Source organism: Lates calcarifer, linkage group LG10, assembly GCF_001640805.2.
Source record: "Lates calcarifer isolate ASB-BC8 linkage group LG10, TLL_Latcal_v3, whole genome shotgun sequence".
Taxonomy (NCBI): Eukaryota; Metazoa; Chordata; class Actinopteri; family Centropomidae; genus Lates; species Lates calcarifer.
In genome coordinates this window covers 1944262-1965156 of record NC_066842.1, presented here as the reverse complement: position 1 = coordinate 1965156, position 20895 = coordinate 1944262, and the positions used below count along the sequence as shown (strand labels likewise).

Genomic DNA, 20895 nt, shown 5'->3' with positions numbered 1-20895 from the left:
GAACTGTAGATCATAAAAACCAGCGTTCACCTCTGATATCCAGCCAGGAAACTCTGAAAATATCAAGAACTAGAAACAGAGTTTGGTGAGAAGACATTTAAAGGTGGGGATTCTTTAAAAGAGTTTTATCTTTTAGTGTTGCAGCTGGTTGAGTAAGGCAGTGAATCACAGATGAAAGAGGTTGTGATCGATTCCTGTCAGAGCTCCATCACGCACGGGAGAAAGAAAAAAGCCACTGCTGCCTCATCAGTAGGCACGAGTTAAAAACATGATAAAGTCAGGTAACAGAGGCCAATCTGAATGACTGACAGACCTCTGTTTGTACAGCTCACTGCATCACGCTTGTATGATTTTTATTTGCTTGTGTTTTCCTGTTTGGGTTTTATGCTTATTGTCGTATATGTGTTTATTGTCGCCCTCAGGTCCCCCAGGAATCCCCAGCAGAAGATCATCAAGCGGGTCATTGGCTTAGAGGGAGACTTCATCAGGTAGGAAGCGGCCGTCTGACCGAGCCACTCGAAACTAATACAGATAAAGGAGCTAATATGTTTCATTATATCACAGCTCGGGCTGTAATAAACTTCAGGGGGGTGCTGAGGCTGATGTGAAACAGCAGCCGGTTTAGACAGGAAATAAAATTTTTTTTAAAAAGGCAGCTGTCTCGCAGTCAAGAGGTTCCCTCCATCACACTGATTTCTAATCAGATTAACTGGCATCACCTTGTGGCAAAAGTAAATCACTGCTCAATAAAAACAAGCCGGGCACTGAGAGTAGAAACGAGGAGGATTTAGGCGACTGTATGGTTTTACTTTTTACAGTCTGCTCTGGTTTCAGTTTGAGGGCTGGGCGTCAGCATTTTCAAACATTGGGACATATATTTTTAATTTCTTCTTCAACAAACTGCAAAAAAAAAAAAAACAACAATAAAACTTCTTAAAGTTCACCACAGATAGAAGAGAAAAAAAGTTTTGAAATTAACTGAGAAACGTGTTTACCCTATGATCCACACACTTGGGTCATTGTTCATGGCCATTTCAGCTTGTTGCACCTCCATGAGTGCCATTATTTCAGTTACAGGTTTTGTCATCTGGAGTCCACAATTCGTTCAAATTAACTTGAATTTACTTCTTATTATTTCCATTATTAATTCACTGTTCTGCTCGACTGTGCTGCTTCCTCTGGCCCACTGGGATGGTAAGCTAGCAGGTGAGCACACAGACTTATTGTTGTTTTACAAAGTCGACAAACAGCCTTATCTTTATTCATGACTTTGCGATCCGTAGCGTAGAACCCAAAACACTTCCACACGCTGCTTCTCAGATGTTTTTGATTGGTTTACAGATAGGTCAAGTTGATGGCGCGCCCTCTGCTGGATCACAAGCAAACTACGTCAAATGGTCTGATGCTCTTATAGAGACTGACGCCTACATTTCAAACAGGTCTTTATATTTCAAATACGAACATTCGAACAAATGTTTGAATGTCACATAAAAAGTCACAGCCCGAGTCGGTTCGATACCCAATCTGGTTGGACCTTTGCTGCAGAACAGTAAAGAAACTCATTTGAAAACCCCAAATATCTCAGTTCAAGATGATATTATCATCCTTTACTGTAACTAATCAATAAAAGCAGTTGAATGGAGTTTGGTTCAGTCAGTCGGTGGTTACCTAATAAAGTTTTGATGAACTTACATAATATTTACATCAAAAATTTATATTAAAAAATAACGCACTAAAAATCCCTCAATTGCTGGTCCCTCCATGAATCAACTCATGAATAAATCTCTCACAATTTACTTTGTAAAATGCTTGATATTAATTTACACATATTTAGTCACAGATGTTTGGAAAACTCAACCATCTTTGTGTAGGCACTTGTATTTTTATTATTTTAAATCTATTTTATTTTGGCATCAATTGTCCTCCATATTGTCCTACCACCCATAACAACCAATTAGCTGTAAGGATTCATCAGAGGACCACTTGAATTGTTCTGCTTCTACCAATATTTCACCATCAGAAACTCAGCGTCATCATTTCCCACAGCGTTGAGTGATGATTACATCCTCTGGTTATTGGTTCTCTGTCAGATTAAAGTCGCCGTGATGAGACACTAAAGGAAACTTTGAGCCTGACTGACAGCTGATCCTCAGCAGCCAATCACTGTGGCAGGTGTTTAATGGACAGACGAGAGGATATCTCTCAGGGCTACATCTTCTAAACCACACTGATGAGATTTAAAGATGAGTTCCAGCCTCAGCAGGTGTTGGGGAGTTACAACTGCAGCTGAGGAAAAAGTATAAACTGTTATCATTGTTAAAATGTCCCCCTCACCCCTCAGGAATTAAGTGGAATCAACAATTTTTTCTCATTCACTTAATATATATAAAAATGAAAGTTAATTCAATGTAAAATCTCAGTTTCAACTTCACAACATCTAAACAGGAGATTTTCTGAGGTCTTTTGACTTGAAATGATTCACTAAACTCATAAAGAAATTTCTGAAGAAACCCTGTTAGCAGACGTCCCAGCATGCATTTTGTTTCAGAGACGACTCTTTTAATTGTGTTTTGAAGAGAATATTCATGATGGAAACTTGGTTTCCAAGCTACAGGGAGCATGTATTGTCTTTGTGCCGACTCCAGTTAAGCAGCCACAGCTGGAAATTCTTTATGTCGAATGAAGATCTGAATCTTCAGTCGAAGAAAATCAAATCGGAGAAAACCGAACAGTTGAGTCGACGTAATATCTGAAGTTTACTGAACTTGTTTTCTCAACTTCAGTTAACACACAGCTCACACAGATTTTACATTTTCAAACAAATAGTAAGTTGATAAAGAAATGTAAAGATTTGCTTGAGGTTATTTAGAAGAAGTTTTCCCATCAGAGAGCTTGGCTTAGCACATATCTTGGTGACAGTTCTTGCCTAGCAAAAATGTCTCTATTTTTTTAATGTGAAAAATAAACATAGGCTAAATACTGTTACTGCATTTTTTAAACTCTCAAATATCTTATCGATGTTGGCCTCAACAATCTAGTGTCAGTCAGGCTCATGTTTTAGCAGGAAGTTGTGTCTTTGGATCTCAGACCTCAAGGTCAGAAATCTTAAAAATACAATTTTCTGTGTAAAAAATATTAATGCTAAAAACTGGGATCAGTTCAAAGAATAGTAATATGACTGTACATATAATTCACCAGCTCAAAAATTAATTTGTTCTAGTGAGGTAACATAATTTAAATTTGTTTAATCTCAAACTTAAACACCATGAAACATTACGTGTTTCACTGCTCTGTGTTCTCCTCAGTCTAGAAATTAAAATGTATATATATATATATATATATATATATATATATATATATATATATATATATATATATATATATATATATATATATATATATGTACATACACACATATATTTATATATAAAAAAATAATTTCCCCCATGTGAAGCAGACTCCAGTGGACCATTTTAACTTTTCAAGGTAAATGTTGGCTTGAAATTGGACTTGAATTGCATTTGAACTGGCATTAAGAACACATTAAGGTTAGGTTGCAGATATCTATTTTTATTCAGTCTGAGAGCATTGGATAGCAGGGACTTTGTGTGTGTCTTTGTGTGTTGTGTTGTGTGAGTCATGCTCCTCTCCCTGGATTTCCTTCAGGAGGAGGTGGGAGCCGTCCTCAGCCCCGTTACACCGTGTCCTCGTGAGGAAATGAGCTCCACAGTTCAGATAATGAGACGCAGCAGGAGAACAGAGCCGGGCCGAGCTGCTGGCTCTGATACAGCAAACTCTTCTCAGAACTTGCTGTCTGATTGTTGGACTGTATTTTATTTATTACAGAGACCCCTGCGTCCCCAGCCTGTCTCTCTCTCTGCCCATTAGCATTGCAGCTGTCTTCATTTTTACCTTTTAATCAGGACGATCAGAACATGAAACTTTGGCACAGACTCTCAAACTACCAAACTTCTGACTGATGACTAAAAGGAAATTATTCCTACGATGCAGCCGCTGATTATTTAAAAATATTTGGTATAATTTATGAGACTATTAACCATAAATCATCAGTTTTTGCTTCGAAGTTTACCCTCTGTTGAACATCAAGGCCAAATCTGAGCCTCTGAAGTCACAACACCTTATTCTCATATATTTTTTAACAGTGAGTCATCAGACAAACATTTAGAAAATACAAAACAAAAGCTGCAACAAGAGTTGATTCTGACCCTTTTTGAAGGTTATTTAACTCCTACACTGAGTAGAAATCGAGCTATTGTTTGTGAAGATCTGTTGGTGCCAGATAAACTTTGAAAATCTCCTATAATGTTACACATATTTTGTTTGTTCCTTACTCAAAGATTTAAAACAAACCTTTACCAAACAAAAAGTACAGAGTGTGAGCTATCAATACATTTATCAGACATGACTGCGCAGCCTCAGCCATGTCAGCTTAAAAATAAGGAAATGTCACGAATTAGTAAGAAAAACAGTTACAAATCCTTAAATCTCCAACTGAAATGCCTCAAAGTTCCCCTAATTTGCACAATCATGGGACAGACCACATTAATAAACTTTGAATTAAGTTCTTAAACCCTTTAATCTCTCAGGATGAAGAACACAAGCAACATTTACTGACTGATGTTCCTGTTTTAAAATTCCAACATTACAATCAGCTAATTAAAATACAGTAGGAGGATAAAAACACTTTGATGTCTACCTTTAATCCCCTTCACGCTGCTTTTCAGTCGACCGCACTTCTAAAGCCAGTCGTATTCTTTGTTAATCGCTTACATCAAATCATGCTGTGTGACAATAAATTGCAGTCTCTCGTGAGTTTTTTACCAACAAGTTGTTTGTCCTTGGTGTTTCTACAAAACAACTCAAGACGGACACAGTTAACCACAAAAACATCTTAAATATGGAGGAAAACTACCATTACCTCTGACTTCCGCACTTACAAATCATTTCAGGGTTAAAAGAGAAGCTTGTTCACAATTAATTTTCACAACTGGCGAAACCAGTGACTATAAACATTCAAAGACTGTGATTGGTAGAAGGCACTACTCTAGTAGTTTGCAGTTAATCCTTTTAGATGTTGGGGGTTCAGGAACAGATTCTGCTTTAAAAGCCCAAAAAGGCTTATGAGACTTATATTTTTTGGCGGAAATAATGATTAGGAGTTGTTCGCCCTTTGAACGTAAATTATTGAAACATGGGAAAATAATGCTCCAGTTCAGAAATACCAGAGTTATCCGTTAAGACTAAATAACACATGTGTTGCACAGTAAATGAAACCTCAAAGATGAAGAGCAGCAACAGTTTTCAGCTCCATGTGACTCACTCCTGAAGTAGTCCTTTATCTAAGTAAAGGCAGCTCTTCTATTCTCAGTCCTCCTTCCTACATCGTCTTGGTCAAGCTCCCACCCCCACACCTGTCAATCATCTTGACGAGCCGTCATCTCCTCTGAAGCCGAAGCCAGCAGAGTCCATTAAGCCTCCACATTTGCTGGTGAAGAACAAGACGGCCGCTGTAATTAAAAACCCAACGCTGCTTCACTGGTTTTTCACTGATTTCAATCACTGCAGTTGCTGATTTACCTTCCCTTTACTTAAAAGCACAGCATAATGTGCACTTTATAAATTAGCTTTTTAATTAATTATAATGATAAACTGCTCCTCATGTCCTAGGCAGCCATGGAGTGAACACAGTCGTTCTGACAGACACCACCCAGCAAACCAGTAAACACATCAGATCTCATATCCAGAGTTGGACCCTGCAGCAGCACCACAGAGGCTGAGAGGAAGTGGCATGGCGATCAGAGCGACAGTATCATAATACAGCCGTCGTCATGCGATTCATCCCGGCGGCTGTTTGCCACAGTGCAAATTACAGGTCACTGGCTTTGGAGGGGGGGATGAATAATTAACGGGGGGCCTGTGATGGGTTCCCTGGCAGAGGCGGAGGCGGCACCGACGACGACGGAGCTGGCTGTCGGCTGGCGTTGTCTCAAACAGGCCAGTTCGACATAAATCACAGCTTCGGTTTTTAATCCGGCCGCGCAGGCCAGACCATCTGCCTGCCGTGTAGCCATCAGTCACAGAGAGGGGATTGTTTTACAGATTCATCTCCAAACAGAGAGGCTTATACGGCACGTAAATCTGCCATCGTCGCTGTCAGGCCAGAGGAAACTAAGTGGGAGTGTTAACTGTGGCGCGGTGAAGGAGAATCAGCAATGAACTAATGGTCACACATAAATAAAGTTTATTTGTCTGTTAAACCATTATACAGGTGCCCTTCCTGCAGCAGGCAACCGCCACTGACACAGAGTCTCTGCTGCTTTACTCAAAAACTCAAGTCCTGGATTTTACACACAGAAACATGAAGACAGGGAAATTAACTTAATGTGTTGTTAGATCGGTAAACACAGTTCAGATCCTGTCTGCAATTTTGTGGAGGCTTTTATCAAAATTGTCAAAAAAAACCTGGCAGCATGCTCCGAACAAAATTGAATTTGGTTTGTTCTCATAGCCAAAATTTGCGACCAAAAAGAAGCAACACATTTGTCTTTCATTGTTGCAGGGTCATTAAAACCACTTGTCTAATATTGTGTACATCTGTCCTGTTGTGCCTGGTACCAAGACTTTGGAAATGGATCCCTTAGGTCTTGTGGGGCCTCCATGGATCTGGCTTCTTCCAGGTCATCCCACAGATGCTGGATCAGATTGGGATTTTGGGAATTTGGAGTCCAGGTCAACACCTTGTTGCTCGAGACATTTCTGAGCAGGCTCTGTGGTGTAGTCGGAGTATGGTCCTGCTGGGGAAGGCACCTGCCATTGGAGAGTGCTGTTGACAAATGCTAGAACCCAAGACTTTCTGGCAGAACATGGTAACAGGATGTAATTTCTGTCACTATGGGTTTCTCAATCGAAAGCAATAACAAAAGATATAGTTTAATGACATCATTAAATAGTGTGGCATCATGGGAGTAGTGGTCTTGACCACCACTGCCATCACTGCAGTGCTCCTCCCCTAATGGAAGGGGCCTCCCCCAGTAGGCAACATCCAGGAGCCAAGATTTCCCAGCAGAACGTCATATTTTAATGAGATGATCAGTGTTATTCTGTCAGTGGTTTTAATGTTGCGGTCTGATTGGCGCAAATCTTTAGTACAAGTGGTTCCAGACAGATCCAAAGTTAGGACCCTGGTACCTTACGTCATGTCTTTGGCCTGCACCGATAAAATCCAATCACCTGCAAATGTCTCAACCCACATATTTTCATCCAATTAAACTGAGCCGTGGCTGTCAGGTAACGTCAGGAATGATACCTCAGACACCTCGTCACCCTGTCAGATTGTAACGTTCTCCTATTGACAGCTTCAATCCAAATACACAGTGCCATTACAGTACTTGTCTTATAATCCAGTGTGTGGAGCTGTCAGCAGCTGCCTCATTAAACTCCTTTCAACTCTCCACTGCAACAATCATCAGCTGCTGATAACACTGATGAAAGGAAGTGTGAATGTTTAACTCGTCTTAGTGAAACATTCCCCTCGTCGGCGCCTTCATCTCGGTGACGCACTCTAACCTTTTGTTCAGAAGTGGCCCAGATTCAGTAAAAAACACTGTCACGTTCAGACAATTTGTAGCATCTGGAGGCAGTTTGAAGCGTCTGTGGCGTCACTGTGTGTTCTTGTGTTATTTTGGTATGTATGAGTGTGTCCAGGAAGAAAGTAGTGTGTGCTGTATCTGGGTTAGACCCTCAGTGACAAGACACTGTCTGTCCGACTCAGGTTAGTCTGTGGATTCGCTGGAAGGCCTGTTAATAAAAAAGGGGATGTATACTGTACTGTATAGGAGCTACAAAGCATCATCCTACTTGTTTTTCCTGTTAAAAAGATCATCAGAGTCAGTAACGTTTGGCTCAAATCAAATTTAAGTGGTCTTAAACATGCTATATTTGAGTTTCTGCTATTGCTACATACCTAACATTAGCATTAAGAGCTGTTTACTTCCCGGTCTAGCAGAAATGTAGCGAGTTCAGCATTAAATTTCATTCCTTTACTCATCGCCAGCGGTGGAAAGTAATGCCACTGTTAAGTCTTGTTTTGCTTGTGTTTCTGCCACTTCTTTTCTTTTATTAAAGTTAGCATGCTAACCAGCTAGCCCCGGCCTATCTTATAACCAGGGCCGCAACATTGAGGACCTGGGTCAATCTTTAAATAATCTGCTGGAATAATTAGTCAAAAATACATAATTGTATTTGTAGCTAGCATGTACACTTTTGTCAAACAAGTTATGTCAGTGGTTTGTGTTTCTGTTCAGCCAGGTTTGAAGACCAAGCAAGGTCCAAACCAGTCTATATTGTTTCCCCTGAGTACGTCTGTTTTAAAGGCTTTTATATTTATTCTACTTATAATACTTGTTCTACCTAAAAGCAGCCTCCTTCTTTTTTGGATTATTTTGTCCTGCAGTTATACAAACACAGATGTATGCAATTTCAACATCCATCCATTTTAAATTTACTAAGAAGTGCAGACCACTCTCTGCCATTTTCTGATTCTGGCTCACGAACGTCTCGGGTCAAAGTAACACAAAGCAAATTCATTTCAGATGCTGCAGCTGCACTTAAAACTGCCAGTGCAGTTTGAAGCTCTGTAATGCAGATATATAATTTATCCAAGAGCCAAACTGGGATTAATGTTTAGATGCATCATTTCGGAGGGTTTTTGAAATTCTGCTCAGAGGCATCCAAGATATTCCAGTACAGACAGGACTGAAAGAAAGAGTGACTAAGGGCAGATCCATTGTTGCGTTCTGCTAATTTCACCATGGAGATAACATCAAGGTCACACCTCTTCACTGGGGTTTGAAAGGAAATCTGGCACATGAAGACTAAAAAAACTGCTAATCAAGGTAGAAATATGTGAGACAGGTTAATGGAGGAAATTTTCTTCACAAAATAGTGAGTTTAAAAACAGAGACTGATGATCTGAAGTAGGATTCGTCATCTCAACAGAACAAACCTGGTTAAATAAAAGCCTAAATACAGTGAAGTCAATCATTCTTGCTTCTGTAAAGATTTCACACCGGTTCCTTCTTAAACGTAGCAGAGAATTGGTGTCATATAGGCTGTAACCTTTTCTTTTTATCCCTGCAAAAAGGGTTTTTTTTTTTTTTTTTGTAAGTCAGTAAATTCAGCTGCCTTGGCTAAATCAATATTTATGAATCTGAGGCCTCCTGAGTCGGCCGGCCTCCCAGACCGATGCACTCACACATACAAGGAATCGCAGACAAATTCCCATTTAAAAAGTCACTGAAGTTATAATTCACTATGTTCCCAGTGCTACAGCGATAAATCAGAGCCGGGACAGGCCCCATAACAGTCGAGAGGGAAGATGAAGGGTGTCGGACCTTCTCCTCATAAACATGACGACCTGATTGAAGCAGGATGAGATGAACACCACCACCACCACCACCTCCTCTTCCACCACCTTTATTAGTCTCAATGTGTCCTCGGAGCAGATCTTTGTTTGAGCGATAAGGCGGCAACGGGAAGTGATGCTGGAGGGATGATTTAGAGGCTGATGATAATGAAATGAAAGCGATAATTGTGTCATAGATTTGATCTGCCGTCCACAAGGACTTACCCACAATTTTCTTTTCTTTCTCTCATCATTGGTAATGTGGCAATTATTATTTTAAGATCCTAGATTATTCACAATTTGGTAATACAAAGGCAAATCCTTATCTCAGGTTAAGAAATCCTAAGTTATCAATTCAACATCAGTTATCGACTTCTGTCTGTGTCTATGTCTGTTTTCTCATCTCATCTCGCTGAGGTATTTTTGTAACCCGAGGTGGTCGCTGAACTTAAAGATGTAAAGAAATCCACAGAAGACCATTTTTGGGAAATTTAAATGGTGGTAAAATGAAAAAAGACGGTTATCCTAAAGTTAAGAGAGTTTATCTAAGAAACAGCAAAATATACTTAATATACCAAAGGTAAAAGTGTTCATGGTGCAGAGTGGCCCCTTTCAGAATAACATGTTATATCTTAGATTTAAATTATAAACACATTCATGTGTATATTCTGCTGGGGAACTTAGTCTAATATAAAACATTATTTGAATGTACCTTGTGTGGCTGTTATGAGTCAAATGAAAGTTTCTGTATGTGCTTTTATTTTCCAGCTCATTATTGATATTGTGAAACTGAAATTGTTGAATTTCTAATCTTCACTGAGCTGAGACAAAACTCTGATGTTTGGCTTCACTAATGGCACTAAAACCAAATCAGGCATCTTTAAACAAAACCTCTCAGCTGTTTTAATATTAGTTTTCACTGCCTGGAGGGATTCATTGCAGAGGCCTCATTAAAAACAAAATCTTTTTTTTTTGTTTGTTTTTTCTTTCTTCTTCTATCTCTATCTCTTCAGGACTCTAGGCTACAAGAACCGGTACGTTCGAATTCCTGACGGTCACTTCTGGATTGAGGGGGATCATCATGGACACAGTCTGGATAGCAACAGCTTCGGACCGGTACGAACTGAACCCCCTTCTGTTCCACAATATGTCCGATCAACCAATTAGTACATCACCAAAGTTTGATGATATCATCCTCTCATTAGGCTGCACTACACACAATGATAATAATGCTGATAAATTAAAAATTACAATAAGGAAGTTCTGGAAATCAAGCAAGTGCTAGCAACAGTTTCTACCATCCCTCCTTCCAGCTTCCATCATCTACATCTTCATTCACTGTGTTCGCTGTCTCAGTTATAATGCAGGAATTGGGAGCTTTCTAGCCGGTGACTCAGCCTCAGCTCTGTCTCCCAGCTTGATGCCTCAATACGAGACGAGTACCAGACCAGAAGTGAGTTCACATATTGACTGACAGTCGTCAGTTCTCAGCGGGGGGCAATCTCTGCACTGCTGCCAGGCTGTTCAATGAGTCTGGGTCACAGGAGGTTTTGACAACACCTCTCCGCATTAGGAGCTAAAAAATATTAGAAAAAGTTACGTACTACAGCTGTAACAAAAGCACAAATTTGTAACACAAGGTTATTTATTAAATTGCAGTTTTATCAGCAGAAAAAGTAGAACAGAGTATTTCTCAGACATGGATTGTGTGTAGTACCGAGATGTTCAGGTGTTATTTTCACTCCCTCTTACTTTTAAATGTATTGAAAATTTCAAGTATTGGGTGTTGGAAGAGTTCTCGAGCAAACATAAGCACTTCCAAACATGATATGCCAGCATTAAGTGTAGTAGAAGTAAAACAATATGCTAAACTGTTGCCTAAATAAAGCTGCTAACTTGTGAAGTCAAAAAGTGATTTTACTGAAGTTATTGTTGATGCAATATATGTATTTTTACAGCAGATAAACAAAATTCTATTACTCATACAAAGAGAAGAGGCGATAATTTAAAAAAAAGTTATCAGAGAATCAAGCTGACGAAATACTAGCAGCAGCCTCTCTGGGGCGATTTTTTAACATGAAACAGCGTTTTTATTTGGTTTAATCACCTAGTCTGTTTGTTCTAGAGAGGAGGAGACCTCTTGAACTATTGACAGCCACAATGGTGGTCAAGACACTACCTCACAATGTCACTAAACTACGTCTTTTTGTTATTGCTTTGATTGAGAGACCCCTAGTGGCAAAAATTACATCCTGTGTTTTTAACTCACAGCTCAGTTTTTTGCTCTCATGTTGTGTAGAAAGAATTTTTATGGATATTTGTTTGAATAAGTTGGAGTGAACCAACACTGGAAACACATGGAGAGACTGATGTTTGGATTATTATCATAGGAAGGTTTTTTTTAACCTCTTGTCTCACCAGAGGGGGAAAATCTCATATGAAAATGCCTCTCACTTTATTAAACTGATTTTATGCATAAAACATGATGATTGAGATAATAACATTTCTTACACTGACGTTAGAAGGCAGAATAAGACCTGCATTTAATCTGCATGGTTAACCTTGTGCTGTTGCAGCCTTGACGTTAATCTGACAGCTTTTAATTCAAGTCCAACCTTGCAGGGATTGTTATTTTTACGTAGAAATAGACCAGGGTTTAGGTTTAGATTTAGGCCGGGCACGACATGGACACGGAAAATTCACAAAGATGGTCTCCTGTACCTCTGTTCTGATGGTTACAACTTGTACTCACCATAGATATACTGTTTTTTTTTTTTTTTGCTTATTAAAGACAAAGAAAAATACCAAGCGAGAAAGTTCAAATATTCTACACAAATTAACGAAGACTAACACGTAAATTGCCTTTAAATTAAAGTGTCTGAAAGGGGTTTAAGCTTTGAAATAACTATTGTCAAAGTCCCTGTGAACAAGGCATTAAACCTTAACACTGTTCTGTTCGACTCTGATGGGAAACCATGTTTGTATGTCGGAGATGGACCAAAAGAGAGCACGTAGCTTAGTGGATAAATAAATCCAAACCCTGTTTGTGTTGTATGTCAAAGGTCAAGGTTTTATCTCTCCAATCTGATGCTGAGCCAGGTTTACCCATATCCCCCTTGTCTGGCTAGAGCGAAGATTTACAGTATCCAGAAGGAAACTGACGTGACAGATGCATTTTCTGTGTGTGTTGGTGTTAATAGCTCCGGATGTTTGTGTTGACCAGGTTCGTCCATCCTCACAGACACCACTGCAGCATCTGCCTCTCTTCCAAAACATAAAGATTTCATTAACTCTGCGTCTCAGCCTCCACCAGAAATAGTATTAGCACCCTCATATTGACTCCTGCTCTCTGCGTGCTGTTTGTAGTTCGCCCCTCTCGGGTTGAGCGGCGTATAAAATTTTCAGCAGCAAAGGAGCTGTTTGCTATGGACGGCACATTACAGGCCAGACAGGAGGAGGCACCCCCCGGATCTCCAGCTGAACAAAATCTAGCTGAGGAGCTCAGAAGAAATCCCCCAGAGCTGTGGATCCAAAGCTCCACAGAGCTTCTCTGTTTTTTTTTTTTTACATTTTACTCCCAAGACATTTCTTCTTTGTGCCGCAGCAGCACAGTCTGTAGTTACAGCAGAAAGAGAAAATGATCCATTGTGTTCTTATATAACATTCATATCATAGAATAAATTCAGTTTTGATTCATGCAACTTCAGCCAAATTAAAACCTGAGCTGCATCCCTCATGTGTAGGAGCTTTAATATAAGGTTTAATTCATGTCCAAAACATAAAGGCTGGAGGTACAGTTACATAAACAAGTACTCGATTTTTTTCTTGCTTACTTTCTGGAAAACTACCACACTTGTTAATCTCATACATGATCAGCTGAATGAAGCCTACAGCCACATGGTTTGTAAAGATAATTAAGCATAAACTGCTTCAGTAGCTCCAGTTACATTCATTCTGATTGAAAACTTAAGGTCAGCTGTTTAAATGGGATGTGATTCCATACCATCAGGGGTTTACATTTGCTGGTGCATTTAATTGGACCAGAACACATATGGAAAATTGGCGGTCTTCAAAGTCTTTCAGCGGTTTTTGTTCCACACTTTGGTCTGTCCCAATATCATTCACTTTTTTGTGGACTTTTTTGACTAGCTCATTATGTCCTTATTTTCCTATTGTCGAGGCGTCCAATAATGTACAGTCCTTTAAGAGTTTGTATTAAAAACAAACTCTCTCTTCAAAAACCTGTCCCTATCTGCACCCGTAAGGGTCAGTACCGGACCCGACCCATTACCCGATATTTATGTCAAAGTCAAATCTGCACCCACACATGCCTGCAACCGTTATTGTCAGACCTCTGTGGATCCTGCGGGTTGCTAGATGGGGCTTCCATGGATCCAGCTTGTTCCAGATCATGCCACAGATGCTGGATCAGTTTGGGATCTGGTACATGTAAATGAAGGACCCAGGGTCAGAGTCAGGACTTAGACACCACATACTAGAGTTCAGGTCCTGAGTCCTGTCAAGTTAAGGCAACAAAAACTCAAGTTAATTTTATGGAACAGGATGGTTTTGGTTAAATGTCAATAAAAAACATTGTGTCTCAAGTCATTGTAGACTTTTTCTGCATTGACCTTCTCTTTACCTTTAACTAAGACCCTAAACAAAACTTTTAATAATGCTGCAGCTCCTACAAGCATTTTGTGACTTCCCAGATACATTAATTAAAAACATTTTCCTCATTATGTTACTGGGAAACAGAATCTGCTTAGCATTGCATTTCCTTCAAAACTAATTTGCTTTTGCAGATTAGTTGCATATAAACATAAATTAAAAATATGTCAATAAAAAACACAGAGGCAGGGTTGTTTTTTCATTGTCAGACGAAGAAATATGTTGCTATTTTTGGAAGTAGATTAACAATAACCTGCACTGCTATATCTATACTTATTTTCTATTTGTCTGTCACTACTTATTTGACTCTGGCCCCAGTCTTGAATCCTTTTCTTCAGAGGTCTGTAACCAGGCTAGATTTTTCCCTTTTTATACGTACATGTGCTGCATGTTCAGAGGAAGCTTGTACCAGGTGGTGTAACAGTAGTGGTCTCCTGTCTCTCTGTTGTTCTCCCTGTAGTCGTTTTATTGGACAGCACTTTGAGGTGGGCTTGAAGAGCAGCTGTCAGCTTCCATCGCTCCTAACAGACGTCACCATCATGCACTTCACAAAATCACATTATCTCTTTATTCTCGCTGAATGGCTGAAGCAGCGGCAGCATCTCGCCGGGGCCTCAGCATCGTTCTGTTCCTCTTTATGGGAGGAAAAAAAGAAACAAAAAAAAGAGTCACGTTACACTGCACACTCACATCTGACAGTTTAATGTCGCTGCAAAATATTCACACCAGGACAAACATGGCTAAAACCTCTAAATCAATAGGATATATTCAGGAAACATCTCACCCAGCGAGGAGGTCTCGTTTTAAATAATATATTCTTTTTAAATCTGGCCTGCAGTGCTCACTGCCACCCACCACAGTCCTTTCACTCAGAAACACATCACCTCCCACAAATGATGCACTCAGCCTATGGGTCGATCTGAAACAGTCCAAAACAAACAAAAATCCACCCACAACCTCTGCACACAGTATATACTGTACACTCTATATGGAGTGTCTTACTTTTCTATAAGGTTTGAGTTTTCTGAGAAATTCAGAACTTTGAAAGATGTGAAATGAAGGAAAACTCTGAATGCAATAAACAGACAAGTCGGGGTTTTGTGTCAGTCGATCTCATGCTGTGGAAAGTATGGCCTATTAAAGCATTTAAAGGTGCAATAAATAAGATTTTTATTGAGCCCAAAGCAGGAAATGACCACAATACATCTGTGGGGGGTTGATGGAGGTGGTGATCGATACCAGTGAGTCAGCCAGAACCCAGCCAGCTGCTCAGATTTCTGCCTTCACACCCAATCCTAATGTGGGGGAAGGGAGGGGGAACACAGGAAGGAAGGAACCAATGAAACAGAGAAAGTACTGAACTGGGAAGTGAAGGATGAACCGAGGAGGATGAAGGATGAAACTTCAGCATGGTTCTGCTTCTGCTCTGTGGTTAAATTACTAATGCACACCTGCACGTGGTCACAAAAATGCATGAGTCTTGAAAAAAGGTACAATAGAAGGAATCCAAGGAGTTGAAGAAGGTTAAAAACCAAACGGAAATGAAAAGGAAAAACCAAGGAACAAAAGAGAGACCAGTGAAACAAAGGAGGAGAGAAAGGAACCAAATAAAGAAGGAAAGAACTATGAAGCCAACGAACCAAAGAAAGAACTGAAGAGGAAAAGATGAAACCAAAGACCAACCAGGGATTAAACTGGATCCAGAAAACAACATCATCTGTCTTTACGTTTTACATCCACGTTTTCTTTTGATTTATTCCCATCCATTTGATGCCGAGCAAGGGAGGCATCATGTCTTCATAACCTGTGACATATTTCTTGAGATTAAAACAATGAAAAAACTTCACGACCTGGACATCAACTGTCTGTACTCACTGTGATTAGATCTCATTCTTGTGTCTTTGCCCAGAGCTGGTTTAGAGAATTCTGGGTCAGCCATTGTACAAAATATGCAATAAAAATATAATTTCATTAGATTTTCTTGTTAATTCGATGTCTCGCTGTCTCGCCTTAGTAGATAACAGCTCACTGACCTGCTCTTCAACTGCAGCCAAATGAATATCAAGCAGCAGCTTCATTATTTCATGTTATTAAACTGGATCTCGACCTACAGCTGTTGTGGGGGTGGTGGATGGTTTTTTTTCCCCTACACCCCTGCATCCGTCACCAGGACGCCCTAGAAGTCAAATCAAAAGCTTCTTCATCTGTCTGCAGCCTGCCTTGCATCGCACTGTGAACACCGGCTGTCTAAAGGTTACTCTGAAGACGGAGATGAACTCAGCACCGTGTGTTTTTAATATAGGCGCCAGCTTTTCAAGAGATAACAGGCATCATGAAAAAGCAAGTGACATTTGCCGGTGTGTGTGTCCGACCTTATGCAAAGCAGCTCTAATTGATGCAGCGAGGATGATGTTGGACAACAGTGAGCGATCAGATCTTCAGCTGTCAGCCTGCCAGCTTTAATTATCTCTCCTGTTGATGTCTGCAAGTCTCTGGACATCAGTCTGAATGTAAACCAGACTGTTTTAAATCTTCCCAAATAAGCATTTCTCAGGATAGAGTGAAGCTCTTCATCCTGTTTAGTCCTCATTTAAAGCAGATGGGCTCATCACTTTACATCAAAAACTTTACCCGTCATTCTTCATTTGAGAAGTTAAACAAACTCAAGTGCATCATTTTGTTTTTAACTTTGACATTTTTTCTTGACCACTTTTATGCTGAATTTGGATTCACATCTGTATCAAAATACAAATATATATATATATATATATATATATATAGAAAAGAAATCGCTCTTAAAAACCCTGGGTTCACATCAAAGTGTAATCACCAACCACTTTCTCAGTTTACATATCAAAAATATTTAAAAACATGGTCACAGAAGATATACAGTCCTGGTTAAACATTATTAAATTGATCGGCTTAAATTACTGATATGATATGAATAAAAGTTTAACTCTAAAAATGGTAAAATTATGTGATAATCAATTAGAGAGACAGATCTCTGCCCTCTGAGTTAATCTGAAGTGGAAGTGAATCAGCTGTAGGAATGATTTTTTTTTTAGTCTTCATGCTCTCAAGAAGCTCAAGATTTACATAGCTATTTATCAATTAATGTATGCTGTGTTTAATGTCCCAGTGGTCTGACATATTTATGTCCTCCAGCTGTGGTTCAGACATAGGATACAGTTCTTATAAAACCATGTGCCTCATGATTATTATCTCACGTGTACTTTAAGTTACTCCTCAATCTAGTACAAGTATTACATTGTCTTCGTTCCTTTGTCAGCTTTTTTTGTAGCATGAGCAGATTGTATTTGACCCAGCTCTGATAATAAGGTGCCTTCATTCTTCATTCGACTCTTGAACATCATTGAACCATCTTCTCAACAAGTTGTCTCCTGCATCCCTGATGAAGAAGTCTGCCTAACAAGGAGTCAGAAATGTCTTTGTAAACTGAGCTGTTTCTGTAGGAACTGTCCAGTTTAACTTGGACAGCTCTGTCATCCCAAAACACCAACAAACATCTGATTTCCTGAGGCTCCAGGGATGTGAATAGAACATTTCTAACAGTCACTGTAACCGTTAGAGACTTCTTTCTTTACATTTTCATCAGTTTAGATAATTTCTGATGCAAAAAATTCAGAGTGGGAATGATGACGTTGAGTGGGTACGAACACTGGCATGTTGTATGGATTGCATTTAGTTTTAAAGCGCCTAAAATGGAGACTTAGGCTGCTTAGTTTGAAAACTCTGGGGTTGTTTTTTTAGTGTTTTGCAAAACATAGCAGACTACCATAAAGAAAGGATCGGTGTTTGACTGGGTTTAAAATATCCTCGGATAAAGATTGTCGTTCTGGATATATTTCTGGACACTTATTTCTGAGCCTGAGTTGTGTTTGTTTTTGTTGTTTCTCAGGTGTCAGTGGGGTTGCTTCATGGTCGGGCCTCCCACATCATCTGGCCGCCCAGTCGTTGGCAGCAAATCAAACCGTCCCTCCCTCCGAACCGAGGACCTCTGGACACTGAGGAAGAAGAGGGATGAAGATACACAACACACACAAACACACACAGTTTTATACCTCTCATAAAGTCATCTGTCATAGCAAGACAGATCTGTGTCCAAATGTACAAATACATTCTTACACACATATTGTTTCACTGTTTTTTACTATTTCTTTAATGGATTTTGTTTGTTTGAGTCCAGTCATGTGACCACAAACATGAACAATCCTCTTTCAAGATCAGACCAGAAAACAGGGATTCTAACCTGAGATGTTTACAGATTTATGAGCCAAAATCCTGACCTAGAGCTGAAACAACCTGTTAATTAATTGATTGACAGAAAACAAAAATGCCAAATATTCTGTCTCCGGCTGCCTAAATGTGATGATTTGGTTCTTTTCTCTGTTTTATGTCACAGAAAATGGAATATGTTTTGTGTTTTCTGACTTGGCTGGATAAAATAAGAGATTTAAAGACAAAAACCTTGGGTATTTTATTATTATTGACAAAAATAGTCACAAATAAATTGGCAGTTTAATCAATATCAATATCATTATCAGTTGCCACCTGATTCTGACCTCATCTTCATTTCTTTAATTAGTTCATATTCTAAAATAAATAAGGATCTACTATAGATCTTGATATTAGAATTTAAACTCTTGGGATTTTGTTAAAGTTCAATGCAGATTAATTTGATATCATTCAGCTTCCATGAAGTTTTTTCCAGCACATACTTTAAATCATCTTTACCGTTTGTCCCTTAATATCCACAAAATCCACCACACTCTCTTCTAATGTCATATTTCCATCTGATTAGCAATAATCTCTCTTGTTCCCTCTCAACTCAATTAGACTGAGTCAATCAAGCAGTTTACCTTTACCTCTTGGGCTTGTGGGAAATTATGTTAAAGGTCTCAGAAATATTAATCTATAATATACTGCTTTTTAAAAAGGTACCATTCTTCTCTTGACTTCTAAAAATTATGTTTCTGTTTTATTAAATCTCATCTAACTCTCCACCAGAGAGGAAATAATCATAGTTTACAAATTATTGAGCATTTGTTTTGAGGTTTAAGAAAAGAATGGGATGCATTTAAAAAAAAAAAAGTAAACTCAAAACCAAGATCAACATCTTTCCCCAACAGCTCCAGCATTAAACCCCCCGAACTGATCGCACAACGCAATGTTCTGCTGGGAAACCTTGGGTGCTTCATTCATAATTGGAAACATACCACTCACCTAAACATTGTTGGAGACCAGGCACCCAGGAAATGTCCTTTTGGTCCTGTGGGGGGCGTCCATGTATCTGGCTTGTTGGGAATCATCCCACAGACGCTGGATCAGATTGAGCTCTGGGGAGTTTGGAGGCCAGGTCAACACCTTAGGCTCTTTGTTGTGTTCCTTGAGACATTTCTGAACAGTTTTTGTGGTGTGGTGTGGTGGGAGCACTGTCCTGCTGGGGGAGGCCCCTGACATTGGGGAGTGCTGTTGCCATGTTGGGGTGTGCTTGGTTTGCGACAAGTAACACTCAGATGAATGTCAGGACCCAAGGTTTCCATCAGGATTTTTAATTATTTGAGTCTTTCTCATTTTGGTTTTACTATTTCTGGAACAGAATCCACAGGTTTTGGTCTTACTTTCTCTCTCTAAATCCCACATGAGGCAGCTCTGAATTTAAAACCTGTTCGTCTACTTCTTCTTTCACTGTTCAAACACTCACCACCGGGTACATAAACCTGAAGACTCGGGACATCTTTTCATTCTCTGAAACTCAACAAATCCTCTGGGAGAGGATTGTTCAGGTCAACAGACCCTGATTATACATTTCTTCAAGACTGAAGACTGAAGAATTTACCTTCTTTCACGTCCTTTCTCTCAGTGTGATCTCCAAGGTCATGCACTTGAGGACAACTGTGTGAATTCTTTTATTTTCTATTGTCTGCTGACATCATCTAAAACTCTATTTCCACTCTGCTTTTGTTTGTGTGGCTGGTGTTGTCACTCCTGAGCAGAGGAGAATATTCCCTTCTTTATTAAACGCTCAGAGAAGGAGAAACATTCTCCCACATCAACCAGGTTATCTGAAGTCTTAATTAGAGCGAGAAACCAACACAAGACAAAAAAAACAACGTGCAGGCAGCTGACTTCTGCCCAGCTCTCAAACAGCTGAAAAAGCTCAGTCTTTTAAGAGCTGCATCGCTGATTTGCATAAATCAAATCAAGGGAGCACTTGTGGTAAATTCAGCCAAATGGAGCTCTCAGATGTAGCTGTTGATTCTGCTACGCTAACAGCTGTGTCACGGCGTAATGGGACCCTGGAAGGCACAAGTGGGGCTAAATGCAGGTGTACTCAACCCTCCCACTGAGGGAACGCACAACAGCGGGCTTCACATCTGCATAATTAATTTGCTTGAATGTGATGTGCATTTCTGTGCCAATTCAATTCAACGCTTAAGGTTTATGTTTAAGGTTTATGAAAGATGACTGCAAATAAACTGCAAGCTGCAGCGCAAAATGACTTTCTATGCATCGGGAATTAAAGGCTCAGCTGTTATACTAGTCGCCTCCGACTGAGTAATATCCACTCTGGGTAATAAAGCTTTTGTTTGCACATCTCTTGGTGCTTTACATCCTGTATTTACCTTATTTACAGAGAGCCTGAAAAGACTCATCAGCCTCCCTCTCGCCGTCTGTGTGTGTCTCTGAGCTTCTGTTCTGTTTCCGTGCCAACAAACGCCGCCGCCACCGGCTGCAGCTGCTAGGATACCGGCATCGCCGTGGTGAGATATGGCCTC

The 20895-nt window shown here is 39.7% G+C and overlaps 1 protein-coding gene across 1 annotated transcript in view; it reads left to right on the top strand.

Annotated features, from left to right (window-relative positions):
- The window catches only part of immp2l (inner mitochondrial membrane peptidase subunit 2), a 124678-nt gene extending 105922 nt beyond the window's left edge, over nucleotides 1-18756 (top strand). Inside the window, exons 4-6 of the mRNA XM_018691636.2 lie at nucleotides 423-488; nucleotides 10438-10540; nucleotides 18015-18756. Coding sequence (XP_018547152.1) covers nucleotides 423-488; nucleotides 10438-10540; nucleotides 18015-18140 — 295 coding nt within the window. The 3' untranslated portion in view covers nucleotides 18141-18756. The remainder of the gene's footprint in view (nucleotides 1-422; nucleotides 489-10437; nucleotides 10541-18014) is intronic.
- The last annotated feature ends 2139 nt before the right edge of the window (nucleotides 18757-20895 follow it).